This window comes from Megalops cyprinoides, chromosome 5 (assembly GCF_013368585.1).
Source record: "Megalops cyprinoides isolate fMegCyp1 chromosome 5, fMegCyp1.pri, whole genome shotgun sequence".
In the NCBI taxonomy this organism is placed as follows: domain Eukaryota; kingdom Metazoa; phylum Chordata; class Actinopteri; order Elopiformes; family Megalopidae; genus Megalops; species Megalops cyprinoides.
The window spans coordinates 27,977,794-27,999,710 of NC_050587.1; the positions used below are offsets into that span (position 1 = coordinate 27,977,794).

The 21,917-nt window shown below is 41.5% G+C and overlaps 7 protein-coding genes across 7 annotated transcripts; 1 reads left to right on the top strand and 6 right to left on the bottom strand.

Annotated features, from left to right (window-relative positions):
* The first annotated feature begins 5,937 nt into the window (after nt 1-5,937).
* LOC118778092 (heat shock protein beta-11-like) lies at nt 5,938-6,814 on the top strand. Its single transcript, XM_036529432.1, has one exon. The coding sequence runs from the start codon at nt 6,028-6,030 to the stop codon at nt 6,643-6,645; it is 618 nt and encodes a 205-aa protein (XP_036385325.1). The 5' UTR covers nt 5,938-6,027; the 3' UTR covers nt 6,646-6,814.
* A 1,364-nt stretch (nt 6,815-8,178) lies between these two features.
* LOC118778169 (heat shock protein beta-11-like) lies at nt 8,179-8,880 on the bottom strand. Its single transcript, XM_036529566.1, has one exon. It carries the CDS (start codon nt 8,877-8,879, stop codon nt 8,268-8,270), a length of 612 nt encoding a protein of 203 aa, XP_036385459.1. The 5' UTR covers nt 8,880; the 3' UTR covers nt 8,179-8,267.
* A 1,656-nt stretch (nt 8,881-10,536) lies between these two features.
* Nucleotides 10,537-11,300, bottom strand: LOC118778190 (heat shock protein beta-11-like). The gene has a single exon (XM_036529597.1). It carries the CDS (start codon nt 11,234-11,236, stop codon nt 10,625-10,627), a length of 612 nt encoding a protein of 203 aa, XP_036385490.1. The 5' UTR covers nt 11,237-11,300; the 3' UTR covers nt 10,537-10,624.
* A 1,681-nt stretch (nt 11,301-12,981) lies between these two features.
* Nucleotides 12,982-13,653, bottom strand: LOC118778417 (heat shock protein 30-like). The gene has a single exon (XM_036529944.1). The coding sequence runs from the start codon at nt 13,591-13,593 to the stop codon at nt 12,982-12,984; it is 612 nt and encodes a 203-aa protein (XP_036385837.1). The 5' UTR covers nt 13,594-13,653.
* A 1,431-nt stretch (nt 13,654-15,084) lies between these two features.
* On the bottom strand, nt 15,085-16,013 carry LOC118778198 (heat shock protein beta-11-like). The gene has a single exon (XM_036529609.1). The coding sequence runs from the start codon at nt 15,948-15,950 to the stop codon at nt 15,339-15,341; it is 612 nt and encodes a 203-aa protein (XP_036385502.1). The 5' UTR covers nt 15,951-16,013; the 3' UTR covers nt 15,085-15,338.
* Nucleotides 16,014-17,667: 1,654 nt separating this feature from the next.
* LOC118778171 (heat shock protein beta-11-like) lies at nt 17,668-18,370 on the bottom strand. Its single transcript, XM_036529570.1, has one exon. The coding sequence runs from the start codon at nt 18,304-18,306 to the stop codon at nt 17,695-17,697; it is 612 nt and encodes a 203-aa protein (XP_036385463.1). The 5' UTR covers nt 18,307-18,370; the 3' UTR covers nt 17,668-17,694.
* Nucleotides 18,371-20,024: 1,654 nt separating this feature from the next.
* LOC118777833 (heat shock protein beta-11-like) lies at nt 20,025-20,727 on the bottom strand. The gene has a single exon (XM_036529036.1). It carries the CDS (start codon nt 20,661-20,663, stop codon nt 20,052-20,054), a length of 612 nt encoding a protein of 203 aa, XP_036384929.1. The 5' UTR covers nt 20,664-20,727; the 3' UTR covers nt 20,025-20,051.
* Between the last annotated feature and the right edge of the window lie 1,190 nt (nt 20,728-21,917).

The window sequence follows — 21,917 nt, forward strand, 5'->3', positions numbered from 1 at the left end:
ATTTTTCAGCTGAATTATAAAGTTCAAGAAAATCCACTGTTAAAAAGACAAGTTTTTTTTACTCTTTCATGCGTACGGTCACACCAGTGTGATTAGCCATTTAGTGCGTATGCTAAAACTGGTGCGATTAAAACACTAGATCAGAAAAATTCCAGCTAATTTTAGCTTTGAGGAAACAGCGATTTAACATTAAAAAATATAGCAAATGCTAACTGAAAACTGAGAGGCTTAATATCGATAATGAAAACATAACGAACCATGTAATGTAACACGTGCGCTACAAAATAAGTTACGTGCGAAAGGGTTAAAAGTTCAATAAATGCATGATGTTTCCAAAGTCAATGCGTATTCATGTTAAATAATTGTGATCTCAATATTGACCAAAATAATCGTGATTATGATTTCTGCCATAATCGAGCAGCCCTAGTCTACCTCCATGTTCCAGGAGAACTTGTGAGCGAGTGGGGCTGGGTTTGTGTGCATACGCAGAGGGAGAACGGGGGCGGGGTTGCATGGAGAGATGGAAACACTGGCACAGCTTTACGGAAGAAACGGGTTATGTTTCACAACATCAAACTATATCGATATAAAGGGTATTGTCTCATCCTATATCTCGTTTGAAAATATATTGATATACCTTAAAAAGTCGATATACCACCCAGCACTAAATTGTGGACTATATTCTGGAAATTGGCCTGATCTTCAAAGAAATATCATAAACAGACAATTACACAAGAGGGAACACTTAAATGTTATCTTTATTTAAACACAAAAAATGAACTTCCAAGTGCTTCTTTATTTCAGAATGGTGTCTTCATTGGCTGTAAAACAATGATATGTGGATTAGATAGCAAAATTATGCTTTGATGCGTTAAGAAAAGTAATTTCACTGCACTAAAATGCGCAAAACATTTTCTACAGCCCTCTTAAAACATAAGCCACGGAACATGAATGTTTTCAAACACTTATCCAAACACAAAATGAGACACCCAGCATTTAAGGTCAAACAGTACACAGAAAGACTCGCCCCCACATGCACACTTTGACCTTTACAGAGAGGCCTCTACTCAAATTCTTGGATTGGTTGCTAGGACTCCCAGCAAATGTACAAAATCAGATAATTTAGATATATTTGACAAACACAGTGATTATCTCAAGCTTAAAAAGTAGACAGCAGAAGACAGTAGGTTCAAAATACTGTGACAGACAACACCGTACTGACATTTTGGCACGTAATGATTGTCACTTTACAAGATGTTATTTTAAAAATGAAGGTGTGGATTGAGTTCCCGTACATTTTATTTTTGTCAGTTATTGTACCCATTTCTATTGGAGTAAAACACATTGCAGCATCTTATGTTGAAGTTCCATTAATCAATATATGAAAACATTAACATTTGTTGTAATGACTGTCCCAAAATTGACATCACTTAGCCTTTGCAAAAAAAATTTGATAGTCAATGCAAGACAAGCAAATTAGTGTTTTAATGCATTTATAAGGGTAAGGAGTGCCTTATTTACTCTGACTCATAAAATTAATGGGACCTTAATGTAAAGTGTCAGTGAAAACAATTACAGGTACAGAAAGCAATTATATTCTATCCTACAGGCTGTTTTTTATTTATATATATTATATATATATATATACACATACATATGTATGACTTATTCGACAATCTCTATTCTAGACATTTTTCTGTAACATTTTTAAGTATGTGTGTCAATATTAAAGGATTAACCTTCTGCCAGCTGTTTGGCTATGCGTTCCTGCTCCTCCCGGACCTTCTTCTCCTCAGCCTCAATCCTCCTCTCCTCTTCAGCTATGGGCTTCAGCTGGTCTGGAGACCATTAGGAAGAAAACTTCAGCTTGAGATCGCTAACCTCCATGCAAAGTCAACAAATCCAGTGAACTCATGCCAGTTGTCACTATTTAAGATCTACATGCTGAACAGCGTAAATGTTCTGTACTGTAATTGACAATCTGCCTGATATTTTCATAACAGCACATTTTCAAGTACTGCTAAGCCTCATAAGGGTAAATATTAATATGAAAATAGAAGCATTCTGTGATTTGATTTTCATACAGCTTGTTTTCTGCTTTATATACTGTCATTTTGTTGGCTCACAGCAAATGCAGCAAGATTCTACCAATATGAAAACTACCAAATATGTCTCATATATTAAAAAAAAAAAATCTGTATGTGAACAGTGACCCTTTAGCTTGCTTAAGTCAAATGTATATCCTGGTAGGAGAGCAATGATCCTGAATTAAACATACAAACATTATCTACACTACAGTAAATTAAAACAGATTAAACTAGTTTACCAGGATTCAAGGGTTAATTTTGATTCCATCCTGTACAGGCACCAACTTGACAACGGAATTGAACAGTACAACCATGAGGAGAAATTTGCTTCATCTTGTAAAGCCAGGTGAAAGAAATTCTGCCATCCATAAACTCAGACTGAAAGCAAATTCTTTCTTAAACAGGCGGCAGTGTAGCATAGTGGTAAAGAACAGGGCTTGTAACCAAAAGGTTCCTGGTTTGATTCCCCACTGAGGCAATGCTGCTGTACCCTTGGGCAAGGCGCTTAGTCCAGAACTGCCTCACCACAGATCTAGCTGTATGAATGGGTAGCATGTAAAAATTGTAATCCATGCAAATTGCTCTGGATAAGAGTGTCTTAACTGACAATAATATAATATAAATATAATTACCACTTGACAGTGAGTAATTCTGAGGCATTGTTTAGAAAGCCAGATCTAATTGCTACTTGCAACTTACCATATCTATTTTTGCCATAGATCACACCAATAACCAAGGCTGACCATCTTGCCGTCTGTAAATAGACATGAATGAGTCAGAAAGGTGTCAACGTATGAAGCCTTCCAGGATTACAAATTTTTTGCTAATTAACCAAGATTTAGCATTCGAGTAGTTTTTTTTTAGCTAATTAACAAAGATTTACAATTTACTTCATTTTATATATGTCTTTACAGTGACCTCGATAGAAATCTACGCGTGGACACTACAGGCCCCTTATGTTAGCCAACCTCCTTGCCTACAACTGCAACCTGCACTTTAGCCTGACAGCACGCACACTTTCATGTTCACTGCACCTTTGGGCAAAATTAAGAGAACAAATGAGACCTTAGGCTCAGTATGACACATGAAAACCTGCCGTCTGGTCGCGTCTAACTAACTGGGAAAGCTACAACAGCAAGCTGCAAAATAATACTGTGCCCGTGACCAATGCTCGAAGCCAAGCGAAAGTTTAGCTGGCAATCACCGATTAGTTATCTTGCCAGTATCACCTGGCTAGTTAATCATTCTGGATAGCTCTGGGTAAGCAGCCAGCTAGCTGGCTTGACAAATTATTGTGCATTATCCAGCCTGGTTGTCTAGAACATAGCTGTTTTGAATGCGAAAGACCTGGTCACAGTATTAAATTCAATTTAGCAGCCGATTTCCAAAACTGCAGACCCAAGTCTTTTAGCCATTTAGCTAGCTAGGTACATGGCAGCGGCGCTGACCTTCAATGGTACAATGAGCTTGCAAGCTGGGTAGCTGTCTGGCCAAGCAAAGGTTAAATTAAATGTAGCAAACTTAGTTGTTGAACTGATAAAAATATAAACGTTACCTACACGGATACAACCATAAACTCTGAACTCGTTTATGACCGTGATGCAGAGAAGTTAGCAGCAAAGTGGTAACTGTGTGCAACATAACTTGCTAACGTCTGCGAGACCCTATTTCAATGTCAACTGAATTGTACCGTGTCCATGTGTAATACCGTCGAGTAAAAACACCTGCAATGCACTGACAGAGTAACGAAGACACATTTTTAAAACATGTTAAAAATGTGTCATTCAATTTCTTGCAAAAACGTACCTTAATGAGTGGCGACACCTGCACTGGAGGAATCATTTTGTTCGTCAATGTTCCCTGACTGTGAAAGGGGCGGACCTTAAGCGCCAATGGATGATGGGAAAAATTAGTGCTGGCTCTTCTTCTTTAGTGAGGTTTATTCTTGGTAAATTGCGCATTGCTGCCACCCATTGACTTGGAGTATATAATGGAGTTGAAGGAAGTCCAACTTCTGCCAGCTATTCATGTGTGATAAAGAAAATCAAGAACAGGTATACACAGCTGGAAATATACGTGCAGTACAAATCAGTGATATCAGTGATAAATCTCTTCGATTTTTCTACCAACATGAACATGAGGAAGCTCTCTCTTTCCCCTTATTCACATCCTAAAATTCTGACTGTAAACTATGACTGGTCATCCAGTTTTTCTCCTTCCTGGTTTTGCCTCTGCAAACACTAACTACGATAATCTGAGAGCTGCTTGGAAATCAAGCAACCATAAGAACACAGACCTTGTAATCTTGTAAGTAACTTCCTTTTTTATTTTATTTTAAAGATTAGCTTACTGCCTGCTAAGTTGTTTCCGATTTTTAGTATTACGTGAATGATGTCAAAAATGAGCCTGTGTGCCTACTGTTCACATATACTAGATATAACTCGCTACCTACTCAACGAGTATCAACCAACATAGGAGAAAATTGGTTACACAGCATGGCAATCATGTTACTAAATGTTAACGTAAATATGGCATTTACTTGTGCCATGACAAGGCCATCTTTAGATCAACAATATCTTATTTTACCAGCATTAGTATTTGATAGCGGAAAATGATACTGCTCGTACTCTATAAGACCAAAATGCTCAGAACAGTAGCATGCACTTCAAGCACGGCAAAAGTTATCAACACGTTTGTTCCTGATGATACATGATAATGCATAATGCATAATACATAAAGGGCATTAAACTATATTCTATAATTACGATTGGTTGGTTGCTGCAACATGCTGAATCAGATGGCACCGCCTTAAAAGTGAAACCAGTTCAACTTTAATGTTATACTGCTTCCCAGAACCATTCCTTCGGCTAACAAGGTTGTTGTTCTATGTTGTGCAGTGTTACATTTTGTCTGTTAGGTTTACAGATTATACATTTCTGGTTCAATTACTGAACCAGGGTTTTTCTACCAATCCGTGTACAGTGTTTTCTGAGCTCTTTTTATCCACTTTGATTTATGATGATTTATTCCATGTAATTGCTTCTTGCAATTTTTTTTTTTTTAATTTTCTTGTTCAGTATTTAAAGTAAGGCTATTCTAATACACCTATTTGATGACAAGGGCTTTACTGAGATTCTGAGCAGTGCTGAACTCCTGTCAGGAGGTGTAGATTACTCTGTCACTTCTGTAAATAGGACATGAAGAATGCAGGAGGGATGTCTGATGTTACTAAATTTAGAACTGACACAAGCCAAGATTCAGAAACACATGAAGAAAAGTACATTAGACACCACACAGAGAAAAGTATTACAAACCACTTTTGTTGGCTCATCAGCACTGACAAAACACGACATCAAATACAGATGCTCATTAACAACACAGTTAGCTGTTCCATTGCAGTTTTGCATTCTAACACTTTCCCATACAGAACTGTACTGATATAGTTTTCTGTTGCACTTGTTTAAAAAAATAATAATAATAATTACACTTCACCCGGTCTTCTCAATCAATCAATGATAATACTTTAGAAATGTGCAATGTGTAAACTCATTCAAGAAATGCACAAAGCGTTTCATAGCTGTTAATTCTTCCTACTCAAATAACACTGTCCTATTAAAGAAAGATATGTTGCACCCTCAGAACATCTGTTGCTAGGGGATCTGTAAATAGAACAATACTGTATTCTCCAGGCATTTGACAGTCACATTGTAATAATACAGCCTGCTTGTTTTGGAGTATGACTGAACTGGCGTAGTCATAACACTGGCACAGCCTGACGCAGAGCAGATAGCCAGCACAGTGACTGGAAGGCATCTGGAACTTTCCATGGTGGACTATAAAAGCTGTGTGCTCTGAGAGCTCAAACAAAAACAGCACGGACACAGAAGCTAGTGCAACCCCAGACGAAAAAGAGGAAGCCCGCTCAAGATACCTGGTGAAGATGCTGTGTCCTCGCGTATTCCAAGCCTCCTACAATCCACTGATGGATTTCCACTGGCCCGTGCGCAGTCTCTGGCCAGAGACACGACCCCTGTTCTTTCAGATGGAGCAAGAAATGATGAGGCACATGCAAGAGATTAAGCACAGCTTAGAGTACATGGAGCAACTTCACAGAAAGATTTTTGAGGAGATCGACCCACTTCCTCCTTCAGTGGTGTTCCAGCCGATCACTTTCAAGATGGATAAGGAGGGAGACCGTTTTGCTCTGACACTGGACACGAAAGACTTTGCCCCAGAAGAGCTCTCTGTCAAACAAGTGGGAAGGAAGCTACGAGTGTCCGGAAAGAATGAGAAGAAGCAGGAGGATGGAAAAGGTTCCTTCTCTTACAAAAGACAGGAGTTCAGACAGGAGTTTGATCTGCCTGAGGGTGTAAATCCTGAAGCAGTGACATGCTCCTTGCTGGATGGGCAGCTCCAGATCCAGGCACCAAGGGAAGCATTGCCTGGAGCAACTGAGAGAGTGGTGCCTATTGATTGCGTACCTTCTGCGAAGACCCCGCAAGCACTTAGTTCAGAAAGTGAGAACAGCGTTGATGCAAAAGATTCTTCGAAGAACTGAACTGACTGTAATGCTGGCATAGTATTCCACAGGATTATGAGGACTCAATCAATTCTTGAAAGAAATGTGATATGCTCTATTTTTAATTAAAATAATTTAACTAATGTAAATCATGAAGATTAATCTTTTTCACCAAAAATATATATTTTCCAAGACATATTTTGACATGAGATGAAAATATAAATAAAATATGAAATTAAAGAGTTTATTTAAAATGACACGTGTTTTTATTTATTTTGTGAAACATTTTAAAGGTACATATATTTAGATGGCATACATGAATGTATTGCAAAATTCTGATCTAAAATGGTTAAATCTTAATATGTGCACCATACTTTATCTGCCATGCAATGCCAAAGTTTCCTCTTCCAAAGGATACTTTGTTACACTGGGTCCATGTCAACTAGGTCGCTCAAGCAACTTTGGGGTGGGGTCATGGGTTAGTGCATGAGTAATGCAATGATTTCTGTCCTAGCACAGCTGCATGTTATTCTTGAAGTACACCTGGCAGCTACGTGGTCATTGCAGCAAACTTCGGCATTCTGGTTCATCTTTGGCTGGAACTTCTACTGTATTTGGGTGGGAATTGGTGTGACACCAGGGGCCAGAGGTCTTGCTCTGTCTAGATGCTCAGGGTCTTGACTCTAGTTGCTTGTCAATAGTTCATGTTCATGGGGACCCTATTGGAAAAACAGTTAGTGGGTGCCCAGGTAAGGGGGTCCTTAATGCGCAAATTTTGTGGATGATCAACTATGAGAACAGGCAACTGTCTAGCTCCCATATATTAATGCATATGCAAAATGAATGAAAAGAATGAAATAGAAACATAGAGAGAAAAGTATACAATAGATACTTTGCCCATGTCTGTGTTACTGGGCTGTGAGGAACACTAAATTGTGAGACACATTCAATTTGAAAAAAAGCAAAAACTTCTGAAAACGTGTAAGAAAACTGTGATATAGTTTTATATTTTACTCAAAAAAGTGAGCAATACTCCTACTTTGGAGATAATTAGATTGTTTTTGAATAGCATGAAGGTATCTAACTAGCTGTCTAGTTGTTCTCTTTATTTTGTCACTCCTGTTCTAGTTCACTTGTTTTCATGAATATCTACACAAACCTGCAAGTTAGGCTGTAAGTTTTACCTTTCACATATCCCATAGAAAATACTCTTGACCGCTACTGATGTATAAATCTGGACACTCAACATTTAACACTTTCCTTTCAGTCTTTTGTTTGATTCATGTATATTTTTTGAAAAGTTGAGCATTGAGATTAGTTTTTTGCATGTGTATATGCCATGCAAAAAAAACCTTTTTTCAGTGTTTGACTTTTTGGTTTCATGAAATTAAAACTCAGAAACAAATATTATAATTTCACATTTTATTCACAATCAACATTTTTATTACAAAATCATTGCTTTCAGACATCAACAAATTCTTACATCTTACAAAATTGATTGATGAAATAGACATAAGATTCAAGTAATATTTATTTTTAAATCCTAAAATTGGAATGGGTTAAAATCCCCTGACGTAAACCCATTAATACTGAGTCTTCTTGGACAATCTTGACGACAAGCAGCATTTAAAATGCTATCAGTCCTGCTGGAGGTAAGTCCCCTAATGGTCCTTCTGAGTCTCTTCTGTGCGTCCCTCTGCCTGCGTGCTCTGAAAATGCAGAGTCTTCTCAGCAGGGCTGCAGGCGATGGGAACCACCCTCTCCTGGGGCTCGGACACGGCCGCCCTGGGCGCCTGGATCTGGAGCCGGCCGTCCGTCAGGGAGCACGTGACCGCATCGGGGTTGACGCCCTCGGGCAGATCAAACTCCTGTCTGAACTCCTGCCTTTTGTAAGAGTAGGAACCTTTTCCGTCCTCCTGCTTCTTCTCCGTCTTGCCACACACTCGTAGCTTCCTTCCCACCTGTTTGACGGAGAGCTCTTCTGGGGAGAAGTCTTCAGTGTCCAGTGTCAGGGCAAAGCGGTCTCCCTCTTTCTCCACCTGGTATGAGACTGGTTGGATGCTCATAGAGGCTGGGACCTGGTCGATCTCCTCAAAGATCTGTTGCTGAAGTTTCTCCATCAGCTCCAGGCTGTTCTTCATCTCCTGCATGTGTCTGCGCATCACCTCCTCCCGAAAGAAGAGGGGTCTTGTCTCTGGCCAGAGACTGCGAACGGGCCAGTGGAAATCCATCAGGTGGCCGAAGGAAGGCTGGAAGACGTGGGAGCACAGCATCTTTAGCAGGTCTTTAGTGGCGTTCCTTATTGCTCTGAGATAGCAGTGTGTGTAGCGTTAGCTCTGATCGCTTCTGTCACAGCAGCCAGAGCTGGCCGCTTTTAAAGCTCCTTGCTGTGAGCTCCAGACTGTTCGTGAACATTCCTGTCATTTCCACATTCCTCCACTGTGTGTCAGCCTAGAGGGAAATGATGACGTCACTCCAGTCATATTCTAAAGCGGGAAGCTTAGAGCTTTGGCTGCCTGCCAAAATATGGCCAGTCACAGAGTCGCTATACTTACTCAGGTGAGTCGCACTTTAAAATGTATGAATTGATTTTCTAAATATATTACACAGAAAAAGAGGTGAGAGTTGGACATCTGAATTGTTTTCTATTTATGCATTCATTTTACAGCACTGCTTACTTACTTCCAGAGTTGAGGCAGTCTGAAATCTCTTTCAGCAATATTTTAAACAAAATAACCCTGTGTTTTGGCTCAATGATGTTGTGGAGAGTGGACAACCATAAATGTTTTAACAAAGGAGATGGTTAGATGAAACAAGAGTGGGCTTTTCTATGCTCTCTTTTCTTTACTCTTTGATGGGGTCACTGCTTCACATGGCTGAAGAATCCCTATAGTGAGGTGTAAAGGGTTTGCTAGCTCATGAACTACAATAATCTGAATGGTGACACTGTTGTGATGAAATGGGTCAATTGCAAGGTGTCAGACAATGCAAGCTAGCTAACGAGGTTTCCCTTGCAGGCCCTCTCCTGATGCAACATGAGAACCTGAAAAGGCCTTGGTCAGTTGTAACTAAATATCTCAGGAATCACTGCTGTTTGAGAACTAGACCAAAGTGTTGATGTTCCCCTCTGCAGTGGACTTGCCTGAAATTTTGTGCTGGAATGAAAAAAATTGTCTGCCAACAATCTCACGCAGTGCTGCTAATTCACAGTCACTCAACAGTGCAGACAAAGTATCGATTTGCAGGTTTGTAGAGACAAATGAATTTCAGATGGTAATCTATCCGGTGGGAGTTTTTCATGAATGGTGACAAGTCAAGTGAGAACTGAAAGACATGTGGCATCATGCCCTGATCTGTACTTAGTGATGAAAGGCCGCTAACATCTGTCATTTTAGATGAGCGTGAAACGTTGAATTATTAATTAATAAATGTCTTTATTTGAAAGTTCTTTTTTTCTCTTTGCACACTCTGTCAGTCCTGTTCTAGTTCACCTGTTTTCATGAATATCTACTCAAAACTGCAAGTGAGGCTGTAAGTTTTACCTTTCACATATCCCATAGAAAATACTCTTGACTGCTACTGATGTATAAATCTGGACACTCAACATTTAACACTTACCTTTCAGTCTTTTGTTTGATTCATGTATATTTTTTGAAAAGTTGAGCATTGAGATTAGTTTTTTGCATGTGTATATGCCATGCAAAAAAACCTTTTTTCAGTGTTTGACTTTTTGGTTTCATGAAATTAAAACTCAGAAACAAATATTATAATTTCACATTTTATTCACAATCAACATTTTTATTACAAAATCATTGCTTTCAGACATCAACAAATTCTTACATCTTACAAAAATGATTGATGAAATAGACATAAGATTCAAGTAAAATTTATTCTTAAATCCTAAAATTGGAATGGGTTAAAAACCCCTGACGTAAACCCATTAATACTGAGTCTTCTTGGACAATCTTGACAACAAGCAGCATTTAAAATGCTATCAGTCCTGCTGGAGGTAAGTCCCCTAATGGTCCTTCTGAGTCTCCTCTGTGCGTCCCTCTGCCTGCGCGCTCTGAAAATGCAGAGTCTTCTCAGCAGGGCTGCAGGCGATGGGAACCACCCTCTCCTGGGGCTCGGACACGGCCACCCTGGGCGCCTGGATCTGGAGCCGGCCGTCCGTCAGGGAGCACGTGACCGCATCGGGGTTGACGCCCTCGGGCAGATCAAACTCCTGTCTGAACTCCTGCCTTTTGTAAGAGTAGGAACCTTTTCCATCCTCCTGCTTCTTCTCCGTCTTGCCGCACACTCGTAGCTTCCTTCCCACCTGTTTGACGGAGAGCTCTTCTGGGGAGAAGTCTTCAGTGTCCAGTGTCAGGGCAAAGCGGTCTCCCTCTTTCTCCACCTGGTATGAGACTGGTTGGATGCTCATAGAGGCTGGGACCTGGTCGATCTCCTCAAAGATCTGTTGCTGAAGTTTCTCCATCAGCTCCAGGCTGTTCTTCATCTCCTGCATGTGTCTGCGCATCACCTCCTCCCGAAAGAAGAGGGGTCTTGTCACTGGCCAGAGACTGCGAACGGGCCAGTGGAAATCCATCAGGTGGCCGAAGGAAGGCTGGAAGACGTGGGAGCACAGCATCTTTAGCGGGTCTTTAGTGGCGTTCCTTATTGCTCTGAGATAGCAGTGTGTGCAGCGTTAGCTCTGATCGCTTCTGTCACAGCAGCCAGAGCTGGCCGCTTTTAAAGCTCCTTGCTGTGAGCTCCAGACTGTTCGTGAACATTCCTGTCATTTCCACATTCCTCCACTGTGTGTCAGCCTAGAGGGAAATGATGACGTCACTCCAGTCATATTCTAAAGCGGGAAGCTTAGAGCTTTGGCTGCCTGCCAAAATATGGCCAGTCACAGAGTCGCTATACTTACTCAGGTGAGTCGCACTTTAAAATGTATGAATTGATTTTCTAAATATGTCACACAGAAAAAGAGGTGAGAGTTAGACATCTGAATTGTTTTCTATTTATGCATTCATTTTACAGCACTGCTTACTTACTTCCAGAGTTGAGGCAGTCTGAAATCTCTTTCAGCAATATTGTAAACAAAATAACCCTGTGTTTTGGCTCACTGATTTTGTGGAGAGTGGACAACCATAAATGTTTTAACAAAGGAGATGGTTAGATGAAACAAGAGTGGGCTTTTCTATGCTCTCTTTTCTTTACTCTTTGATGGGGTCACTGCTTCACATGGCTGAAGAATCCCTATAGTGAGGTGTAAAGGGTTTGCTAGCTCATGAACTACAATAATCTGAATGATGACACTGTTGTGATGAAATGGGTCAAGTGCAAGGTGTCAGACAATGCAAGCTAGCTAACGAGGTTTTCCTTGCAGCTCCTCTCCTGATGCAACATGAGAACCTGAAAAGGCCTTGGTCAGTTGTAACTAAATATCTCAGGAATCACTGCTGTTTAGGAGCTAGACCAAAGTGTTGATGTTCCCCTCTGCAGTGGACTTGCCTGAAATTTTGTGTTGAAATAAAAAAAATTGTCTGCCAACAATCTCACGCAGTGCTGCTAATTCACTTTCACTCAACAGTACAGACAAAGTATCGATTTGCAGGTTTGTAGAGACAAATGAATTTCAGGCAGTAATCTCTCCGGTGGGAGTTTTTCATGAATGGTGACAAGTCAAGTGAGAACTGAAAGACATGTCGCATCATGCCCTGATCTGTACTTAGTGATGAAAGGCCGCTAACATCTGTCATATTAGATGAGCGTGAAACGTTGAGTTATTAATTAATAAATGTCTTTATTTGAAAGTTCTTTTTTTCTCTTTGCAAACTCTGTCAGTCCTGTTCTAGTTCACTTGTTTTCATGAATATCTACACAAACCTGCAAGTTAGGCTGTAAGTTTTACCTTTCACATATCCCATAGAAAATACTCTTGACCGCTAATGATGTATAAATCTGGACACTCAACAGTTAACACTTACCTTTCAGTCTTTTGTTTGATTCATATATATTTTTTGAAAAGTTGAGCATTGAGATTAGTTTTTTGCATGTGTATATGCCATGCAAAAAAACCTTTTTTCAGTGTTTGACTTTTTGGTTTCATGAAGTAAAAACTCAGAAACAAATGTTATAATTTCACATTTTATTCACAATCAACATTGTTATTACAAAATCATTGCTTTCAGACATCAACAAATTCTTACATCTTACAAAATTGATTGATGAAATAGACATAAGATTCAAGTAATATTTATTCTTAAATCCTAAAATTGGAATGGGTTAAAATCCCCTGACGTAAACCCATTAATACTGAGTCTTCTTGGACAATCTTGACAACAAGCAGCATTTAAAATGCTATCAGTCCTGCTGGAGGTAAGTCCCCTAATGGTCCTTCTGAGTCTCCTCTGTGTGTCCCTCTGCCTGCGCACTCTGAAAATGCAGAGTCTTCTCAGCAGGGCTGCAGGCGATGGGAACCACCCTCTCCTGGGGCTCGGACACGGCCGCCCTGGGCGCCTGGATCTGGAGCCGGCCGTCCGTCAGGGAGCACGTGACCGCATCAGGGTTGACGCCCTCGGGCAGATCAAACTCCTGTCTGAACTCCTGCCTTTTGTAAGAGTAGGAACCATTTCCGTCCTCCTGCTTCTTCTCCGTCTTGCCACACACTCGTAGCTTCCTTCCCACCTGTTTGATGGAGAGCTCTTCTGGGGAGAAGTCTTCAGTGTCCAGTGTCAGGGCAAAGCGGTCTCCCTCTTTCTCCACCTGGTATGAGACTGGTTGGATGCTCATAGAGGCTGGGACCTGGTCGATCTCCTCAAAGATCTGTTGCTGAAGTTTCTCCATCAGCTCCAGGCTGTTCTTCATCTCCTGCATGTGTCTGTGCATCACCTCCTCCCGAAAGAAGAGGGGTCTTGTCTCTGGCCAGAGACTGCGAACGGGCCAGTGGAAATCCATCAGGTGGCCGAAGGAAGGCTGGAAGACGTGGGAGCACAGCATCTTTAGCGGGTCTTTAGTGGCGTTCCTTATTGCTCTGAGATAGCAGTGTGTGTAGCGTTAGCTCTGATCGCTTCTGTCACAGCAGCCAGAGCTGGCCGCTTTTAAAGCTCCTTGCTGTGAGCTCCAGACTGTTCGTGAACATTCCTGTCATTTCCACATTCTTCCACTGTGTGTCAGCCTAGAGGGAAATGATGACGTCACTCCAGTCATATTCTAAAGCGGGAAGCTTAGAGCTTTGGCTGCCTGCCAAAATATGGCCAGTCACAGAGTCGCTATACTTACTCAGGTGAGTCGCACTTTAAAATGTATGAATTGATTTTCTAAATACGTCACACAGAAAAAGAGGTGAGAGTTGGACATCTGAATTGTTTTCTATTTATGCATTCATTTTACAGCACTGCTTACTTACTTCCAGAGTTGAGGCAGTCTGAAATCTCTTTCAGCAATATTGTAAACAATATAACCCTGTGTTTTGGCTCAATGATGTTGTGGAGAGTGGACAACCATAAATGTTTTAACAAAGGAGATGGTTAGATGAAATAAGAGTGTGCTTTTCGTGCTCTCTTTTCTTTTCTCTTTGATGGGGTCACTGCTTCACATGGCTGAAGAATCCCTATAGTGAGGTGTAAAGGGTTTGCTAGCTCATGAACTACAATAATCTGAATGGTGACACTGTTATGATGAAATGGGTCAAGTGCAAGGTGTCAGACAAATGCAAGCTAGCTAACGAGGTTTCCCTAGCAGGCCCTCTCCTGATGCAACATGAGAACCTGAAAAGGCCTTGGTCAGTTGTAACTAAATATCTCAGGAATCACTGCTGTTTGAGAACTAGACCAAAGTGTTGATGTTCCCCTCTGCAGTGGACTTGCCTGAAATTTTGTGCTGGAATGAAAAAAATTGTCTGCCAACAATCTCACGCAGTGCTGCTAATTCACAGTCACTCAACAGTGCAGACAAAGTATCGATTTGCAGGTTTGTAGAGACAAATGAATTTCAGATGGTAATCTATCCGGTGGGAGTTTTTCATGAATGGTGACAAGTCAAGTGAGAACTAAAAGACATGTCGCATCATGCCCTGATCTGTACTTAGTGATGAAAGGCCGCTAACATCTGTCATTTTAGATGAGCGTGAAACGTTGAATTATTAATTAATAAATGTCTTTATTTGAAAGTTCTTTTTTTCTCTTTGCACACTCTGTCAGTCCTGTTCTAGTTCACCTGTTTTCATGAATATCTACTCAAAACTGCAAGTGAGGCTGTAAGTTTTACCTTTCACATATCCCATAGAAAATACTCTTGACCGCTACTGATGTATAAATCTGGACACTCAACATTTAACACTTACCTTTCAGTCTTTTGTTTGATTCATGTATATTTTTTGAAAAGTTGAGCATTGAGATTAGTTTTTTGCATGTGTATATGCCATGCAAAAAAACCTTTTTTCAGTGTTTGACTTTTTGGTTTCATGAAATTAAAACTCAGAAACAAATATTATAATTTCACATTTTATTCACAATCAACATTTTTATTACAAAATCATTGCTTTCAGACATCAACAAATTCTTACATCTTACAAAAATGATTGATGAAATAGACATAAGATTCAAGTAAAATTTATTTTTAAATCCTAAAATTGGAATGGGTTAAAAACCCCTGACGTAAACCCATTAATACTGAGTCTTCTTGGACAATCTTGACAACAAGCAGCATTTAAAATGCTATCAGTCCTGCTGGAGGTAAGTCCCCTAATGGTCCTTCTGAGTCTCCTCTGTGCGTCCCTCTGCCTGCGCGCTCTGAAAATGCAGAGTCTTCTCAGCAGGGCTGCAGGCGATGGGAACCACCCTCTCCTGGGGCTCGGACACGGCCACCCTGGGCGCCTGGATCTGGAGCCGGCCGTCCGTCAGGGAGCACGTGACCGCATCGGGGTTGACGCCCTCGGGCAGATCAAACTCCTGTCTGAACTCCTGCCTTTTGTAAGAGTAGGAACCTTTTCCGTCCTCCTGCTTCTTCTCCGTCTTGCCGCACACTCGTAGCTTCCTTCCCACCTGTTTGACGGAGAGCTCTTCTGGGGAGAAGTCTTCAGTGTCCAGTGTCAGGGCAAAGCGGTCTCCCTCTTTCTCCACCTGGTATGAGACTGGTTGGATGCTCATAGAGGCTGGGACCTGGTCGATCTCCTCAAAGATCTGTTGCTGAAGTTTCTCCATCAGCTCCAAGCTGTTCTTCATCTCCTGCATGTGTCTGCGCATCACCTCCTCCCGAAAGAAGAGGGGTCTTGTCACTGGCCAGAGACTGCGAACGGGCCAGTGGAAATCCATCAGGTGGCCGAAGGAAGGCTGAAAGACGTGGGAGCACAGCATCTTTAGCGGGTCTTTAGTGGCGTTCCTTATTGCTCTGAGATAGCAGTGTGTGCAGCGTTAGCTCTGATCGCTTCTGTCACAGCAGCCAGAGCTGGCCGCTTTTAAAGCTCCTTGCTGTGAGCTCCAGACTGTTCGTGAACATTCCTGTCATTTCCACATTCCTCCACTGTGTGTCAGCCTTGAGGGAAATGATGACGTCACTCCAGTCATATTCTAAAGCGGGAAGCTTAGAGCTTTGGCTGTCTGCCAAAATATGGCCAGTCACAGAGTCGCTATACTTACTCAGGTGAGTCGCACTTTAAAATGTATGAATTGATTTTCTAAATACGTCACACAGAAAAAGAGGTGAGAGTTGGACATCTGAATTGTTTTCTATTTATGCATTCATTTTACAGCACTGCTTACTTACTTCCAGAGTTGAAGCAGTCTGAAATCTCTTTCAGCAATATTTTAAACAAAATAACCCTGTGTTTTGGCTCATTGATGTTGTGGAGAGTGGACAACCATAAATGTTTTAACAAAGGAGATGGTTAGATGAAATAAGAGTGTGCTTTTCTATGCTCTCTTTTCTTTACTCTTTGATGGGGTCACTGCTTCACATGGCTGAAGAATCCCTATAGTGAGGTGTAAAGGGTTTGATAGCTCGTCAGCTACAATAATCTGAATGGTGACACTGTTGTGATGAAATGGGTCAAGTGCAAGGTGTCAGACAATGCAAGCTAGCTAACGAGGTTTTCCTTGCAGCTCCTCTCCTGATGCAACATGAGAACCTGAAAAGGCCTTGGTCAGTTGTAACTAAATATCTCAGGAATCACTGCTGTTTGAGAACTAGACCAAAGTGTTGATGTTCCCCTCTGCAGTGGACTTGCCTGAAATTTTGTGATGAAATAAAAAAAATTGTCTGCCAACAATCTCACGCAGTGCTGCTAATTCACAGTCACTCAACAGTGCAGACAAAGTATCGATTTGCAGGTTTGTAGAGACAAATGAATTTCAGATGGTAATCTATCCGGTGGGAGTTTTTCATGAATGGTGACAAGTCAAGTGAGAACTGAAAGACATGTGGCATCATGCCCTGATCTGTACTTAGTGATGAAATTCCGCTAACATCTGTCATTTTAGATGAGCGTGAAACGTGGAATTATTCATTAATAAATGTCTTTATTTGAAAGTTCTTTTTTTTCTCTGCACACTCTGTCAGTCCTGTTCTAGTTCACCTGTTTTCATGAATATCTACACAAAACTGCAAGTGAGGCTGTAAGTTTTACCTTTCACATATCCCATAGAAAATACTCTTGACCGCTACTGATGTATAAATCTGGACACTCAACATTTAACACTTACCTTTCAGTCTTTTGTTTGATTCATGTATATTTTTTGAAAAGTTGAGCATTGAGATTAGTTTTTTGCATGTGTATATGCCATGCAAAAAAACCTTTTTTCAGTGTTTGACTTTTTGGTTTCATGAAATTAAAACTCAGAAACAAATATTATAATTTCACATTTCATTCACAATCAACATTTTTATTACAAAATCATTGCTTTCAGACATCAACAAATTCTTACATCTTACAAAAATGATTGATGAAATAGACATAAGATTCAAGTAAAATTTATTTTTAAATCCTAAAATTGGAATGGGTTAAAAACCCCTGACGTAAACCCATTAATACTGAGTCTTCTTGGACTATCTTGACAACAAGCAGCATTTAAAATGCTATCAGTCCTGCTGGAGGTAAGTCCCCTAATGGTCCTTCTGAGTCTCCTCTGTGCGTCCCTCTGCCTGCGCGCTCTGAAAATGCAGAGTCTTCTCAGCAGGGCTGCAGGCGATGGGAACCACCCTCTCCTGGGGCTCGGACACGGCCACCCTGGGCGCCTGGATCTGGAGCCGGCCGTCCGTCAGGGAGCACGTGACCGCATCGGGGTTGACGCCCTCGGGCAGATCAAACTCCTGTCTGAACTCCTGCCTTTTGTAAGAGTAGGAACCTTTTCCGTCCTCCTGCTTCTTCTCCGTCTTGCCGCACACTCGTAGCTTCCTTCCCACCTGTTTGACGGAGAGCTCTTCTGGGGAGAAGTCTTCAGTGTCCAGTGTCAGGGCAAAGCGGTCTCCCTCTTTCTCCACCTGGTATGAGACTGGTTGGATGCTCATAGAGGCTGGGACCTGGTCGATCTCCTCAAAGATCTGTTGCTGAAGTTTCTCCATCAGCTCCAGGCTGTTCTTCATCTCCTGCATGTGTCTGCGCATCACCTCCTCCCGAAAGAAGAGGGGTCTTGTCACTGGCCAGAGACTGCGAACGGGCCAGTGGAAATCCATCAGGTGGCCGAAGGAAGGCTGGAAGACGTGGGAGCACAGCATCTTTAGCGGGTCTTTAGTGGCGTTCCTTATTGCTCTGAGATAGCAGTGTGTGCAGCGTTAGCTCTGATCGCTTCTGTCACAGCAGCCAGAGCTGGCCGCTTTTAAAGCTCCTTGCTGTGAGCTCCAGACTGTTCGTGAACATTCCTGTCATTTCCACATTCCTCCACTGTGTGTCAGCCTTGAGGGAAATGATGACGTCACTCCAGTCATATTCTAAAGCGGGAAGCTTAGAGCTTTGGCTGTCTGCCAAAATATGGCCAATCACAGAGTCGCTATACTTACTCAGGTGAGTCGCACTTTAAAATGTATGAATTGATTTTCTAAATACGTCACACAGAAAAAGAGGTGAGAGTTGGACATCTGAATTGTTTTCTATTTATGCATTCATTTTACAGCACTGCTTACTTACTTCCAGAGTTGAGGCAGTCTGAAATCTCTTTCAGCAATATTGTAAACAAAATAACCCTGTGTTTTGGCTCATTGATGTTGTGGAGAGTGGACAACCATAAATGTTTTAACAAAGGAGATGGTTAGATGAGATAAGAGTAGGCTTTTCATGCTCTCTTTTCTTTACTCTTTGATGGGGTCACTGCTTCACATGGCTGAAGAATCCCTATAGTGAGGTGTAAAGGGTTTGCTAGCTCATGAACTACAATAATCTGAATGGTGACACTGTTGTGATGAAATGGGTCAAGTGCAAGGTGTCAGACAAATGCAAGCTAGATAACGAGGTTTCCCTTGCAGGCCCTCTCCTGATGCAACATAAGAACCTGAAAAGGCCTTTGTCAGTTGTAACTAAATATCTCAGGAATCACTGCTGTTTGAGAACTAGACCAAAGTGTTGATGTTCCCCTCTGCAGTGGACTTGCCTGAAATTTTGTGTTGAAATGAAAAAAATTGTCTGCCAACAATCTCACGCAGTGCTGCTAATTCACAGTCACTCAACAGTGCAGACAAAGTATCGATTTGCAGGTTTGTAGAGACAAATGAATTTCAGATGGTAATCTATCCGGTGGGAGTTTTTCATGAATGGTGACAAGTCAAGTGAGAACTGAAAGACATGTGGCATCATGCCCTGATCTGTACTTAGTGATGAAATTCCGCTAACATCTGTCATTTTAGATGAGCGTGAAACGTGGAATTATTAATTAATAAATGTCTTTATTTGAAAGTTCTTTTTTTCTCTTTGCACACTCTGTCAGTCCTTTTCTAGTTCACCTGTTTTCATGAATATCTACTCAAAACTGCAAGTGAGGCTGTAAGTTTTACCTTTCTCATATCCCATAGAAAATACTCTTGACCACTACTGATGTATAAATCTGGACACTCAACATTTAACACTTACCTTTCAGTCTTTTGTTTGATTCATGTATATTTTTTGAAAAGTTGAGCATTGAGATTAGTTTTTTGCATGTGTATATGCCATGCAAAAAAACCTTTTTTCAGTGTTTGACTTTTTGGTTTCATGAAATTAAAACTCAGAAACAAATATTATAATTTCACATTTTATTCACAATCAACATTTTTATTACAAAATCATTGCTATCAGACATCAACAAATTCTTACATCTTACAAAAATGATTGATGAAATAGACATAAGATTCAAGTAAAATTTATTTTTAAATCCTAAAATTGGAATGGGTTAAAAACCCCTGACGTAAACCCATTAATACTGAGTCTTCTTGGACTATCTTGACAACAAGCAGCATTTAAAATGCTATCAGTCCTGCTGGAGGTAAGTCCCCTAATGGTCCTTCTGAGTCTCCTCTGTGCGTCCCTCTGCCTGCGCGCTCTGAAAATGCAGAGTCTTCTCAGCAGGGCTGCAGGCGATGGGAACCACCCTCTCCTGGGGCTCGGACACGGCCACCCTGGGCGCCTGGATCTGGAGCCGGCCGTCCGTCAGGGAGCACGTGACCGCATCGGGGTTGACGCCCTCGGGCAGATCAAACTCCTGTCTGAACTCCTGCCTTTTGTAAGAGTAGGAACCTTTTCCGTCCTCCTGCTTCTTCTCCGTCTTGCCGCACACTCGTAGCTTCCTTCCCACCTGTTTGACGGAGAGCTCTTCTGGGGAGAAGTCTTCAGTGTCCAGTGTCAGGGCAAAGCGGTCTCCCTCTTTCTCCACCTGGTATGAGACTGGTTGGATGCTCATAGAGGCTGGGACCTGGTCGATCTCCTCAAAGATCTGTTGCTGAAGTTTCTCCATCAGCTCCAGGCTGTTCTTCATCTCCTGCATGTGTCTGCGCATCACCTCCTCCCGAAAGAAGAGGGGTCTTGTCTCTGGCCAGAGACTGCGAACGGGCCAGTGGAAATCCATCAGGTGGCCGAAGGAAGGCTGGAAGACGTGGGAGCACAGCATCTTTAGCGGGTCTTTAGTGGCGTTCCTTATTGCTCTGAGATAGCAGTGTGTGCAGCGTTAGCTCTGATCGCTTCTGTCACAGCAGCCAGAGCTGGCCGCTTTTAAAGCTCCTTGCTGTGAGCTCCAGACTGTTCGTGAACATTCCTGTCATTTCCACATTCCTCCACTGTGTGTCAGCCTAGAGGGAAATGATGACGTCACTCCAGTCATATTCTAAAGCGGGAAGCTTAGAGCTTTGGCTGTCTGCCAAAATATGGCCAATCACAGAGTCGCTATACTTACTCAGGTGAGTCGCACTTTAAAATGTATGAATTGATTTTCTAAATACGTCACACAGAAAAAGAGGTGAGAGTTGGACATCTGAATTGTTTTCTATTTATGCATTCATTTTACAGCACTGCTTACTTACTTCCAGAGTTGAAGCAGTCTGAAATCTCTTTCAGCAATATTTTAAACAAAATAACCCTGTGTTTTGGCTCATTGATGTTGTGGAGAGTGGACAACCATAAATGTTTTAACAAAGGAGATGGTTAGATGAAATAAGAGTGTGCTTTTCATGCTCTCTTTTCTTTACTCTTTGATGGGGTCACTGCTTCACATGGCTGAAGAATCCCTATAGTGAGGTGTAAAGGGTTTGATAGCTCGTCAGCTACAATAATCTGAATGGTGACACTGTTGTGATGAAACGGGTCAAGTGCAAGGTGTCAGACAAATGCAAGCTAGATAACGAGGTTTCCCTTGCAGGCCCTCTCCTGATGCAACATGAGAACCTGAAAAGCCCTTGGTCAGTTGTAACTAAATATCTCAGGAATCACTGCTGTTTGAGAACTAGACCAAAGTGTTGATGTTCCCCTCTGCAGTGGACTTGCCTGAAATTTTGTGTTGAAATGAAAAAAATTGTCTGCCAACAATCTCACGCAGTGCTGCTAATTCACAGTCACTCAACAGTGCAGACAAAGTATCGATTTGCAGGTTTGTAGAGACAAATGAACTTCAGACCGTAACCTCTCCGGTGGGAGTTTTTCATGAATGGTGACAAGTCAAGTGAGAACTAAAAGACATGTCGCATCATGCCCTGATCTGTACTTAGTGATGAAAGGCCGCTAACATCTGTCATTTTAGATGAGCGTGAAACATTGAGTTATTAATTAATAAATGTCTTTATTTGAAAGTTCTTTTTTTTCTCTTTGCACACTCTGTCAGTCCTGTTCTAGTTCACCTGGATTCATGAATATCTACACAAAACTGCAAGTT

Excerpts from the sequence above, each read along its gene's own strand:
- LOC118778092 (XM_036529432.1), top strand. The coding sequence starts at position 6,028 with ATGCTGTGTCCTCGCGTATTCCAAGCCTCCTACAATCCACTGATGGAT.
- LOC118778169 (XM_036529566.1), bottom strand. The coding sequence starts at position 8,879 with ATGCTGTGCTCCCACGTCTTCCAGCCTTCCTTCGGCCACCTGATGGAT.
- LOC118778190 (XM_036529597.1), bottom strand. The coding sequence starts at position 11,236 with ATGCTGTGCTCCCACGTCTTCCAGCCTTCCTTCGGCCACCTGATGGAT.
- LOC118778417 (XM_036529944.1), bottom strand. The coding sequence starts at position 13,593 with ATGCTGTGCTCCCACGTCTTCCAGCCTTCCTTCGGCCACCTGATGGAT.
- LOC118778198 (XM_036529609.1), bottom strand. The coding sequence starts at position 15,950 with ATGCTGTGCTCCCACGTCTTTCAGCCTTCCTTCGGCCACCTGATGGAT.
- LOC118778171 (XM_036529570.1), bottom strand. The coding sequence starts at position 18,306 with ATGCTGTGCTCCCACGTCTTCCAGCCTTCCTTCGGCCACCTGATGGAT.
- LOC118777833 (XM_036529036.1), bottom strand. The coding sequence starts at position 20,663 with ATGCTGTGCTCCCACGTCTTCCAGCCTTCCTTCGGCCACCTGATGGAT.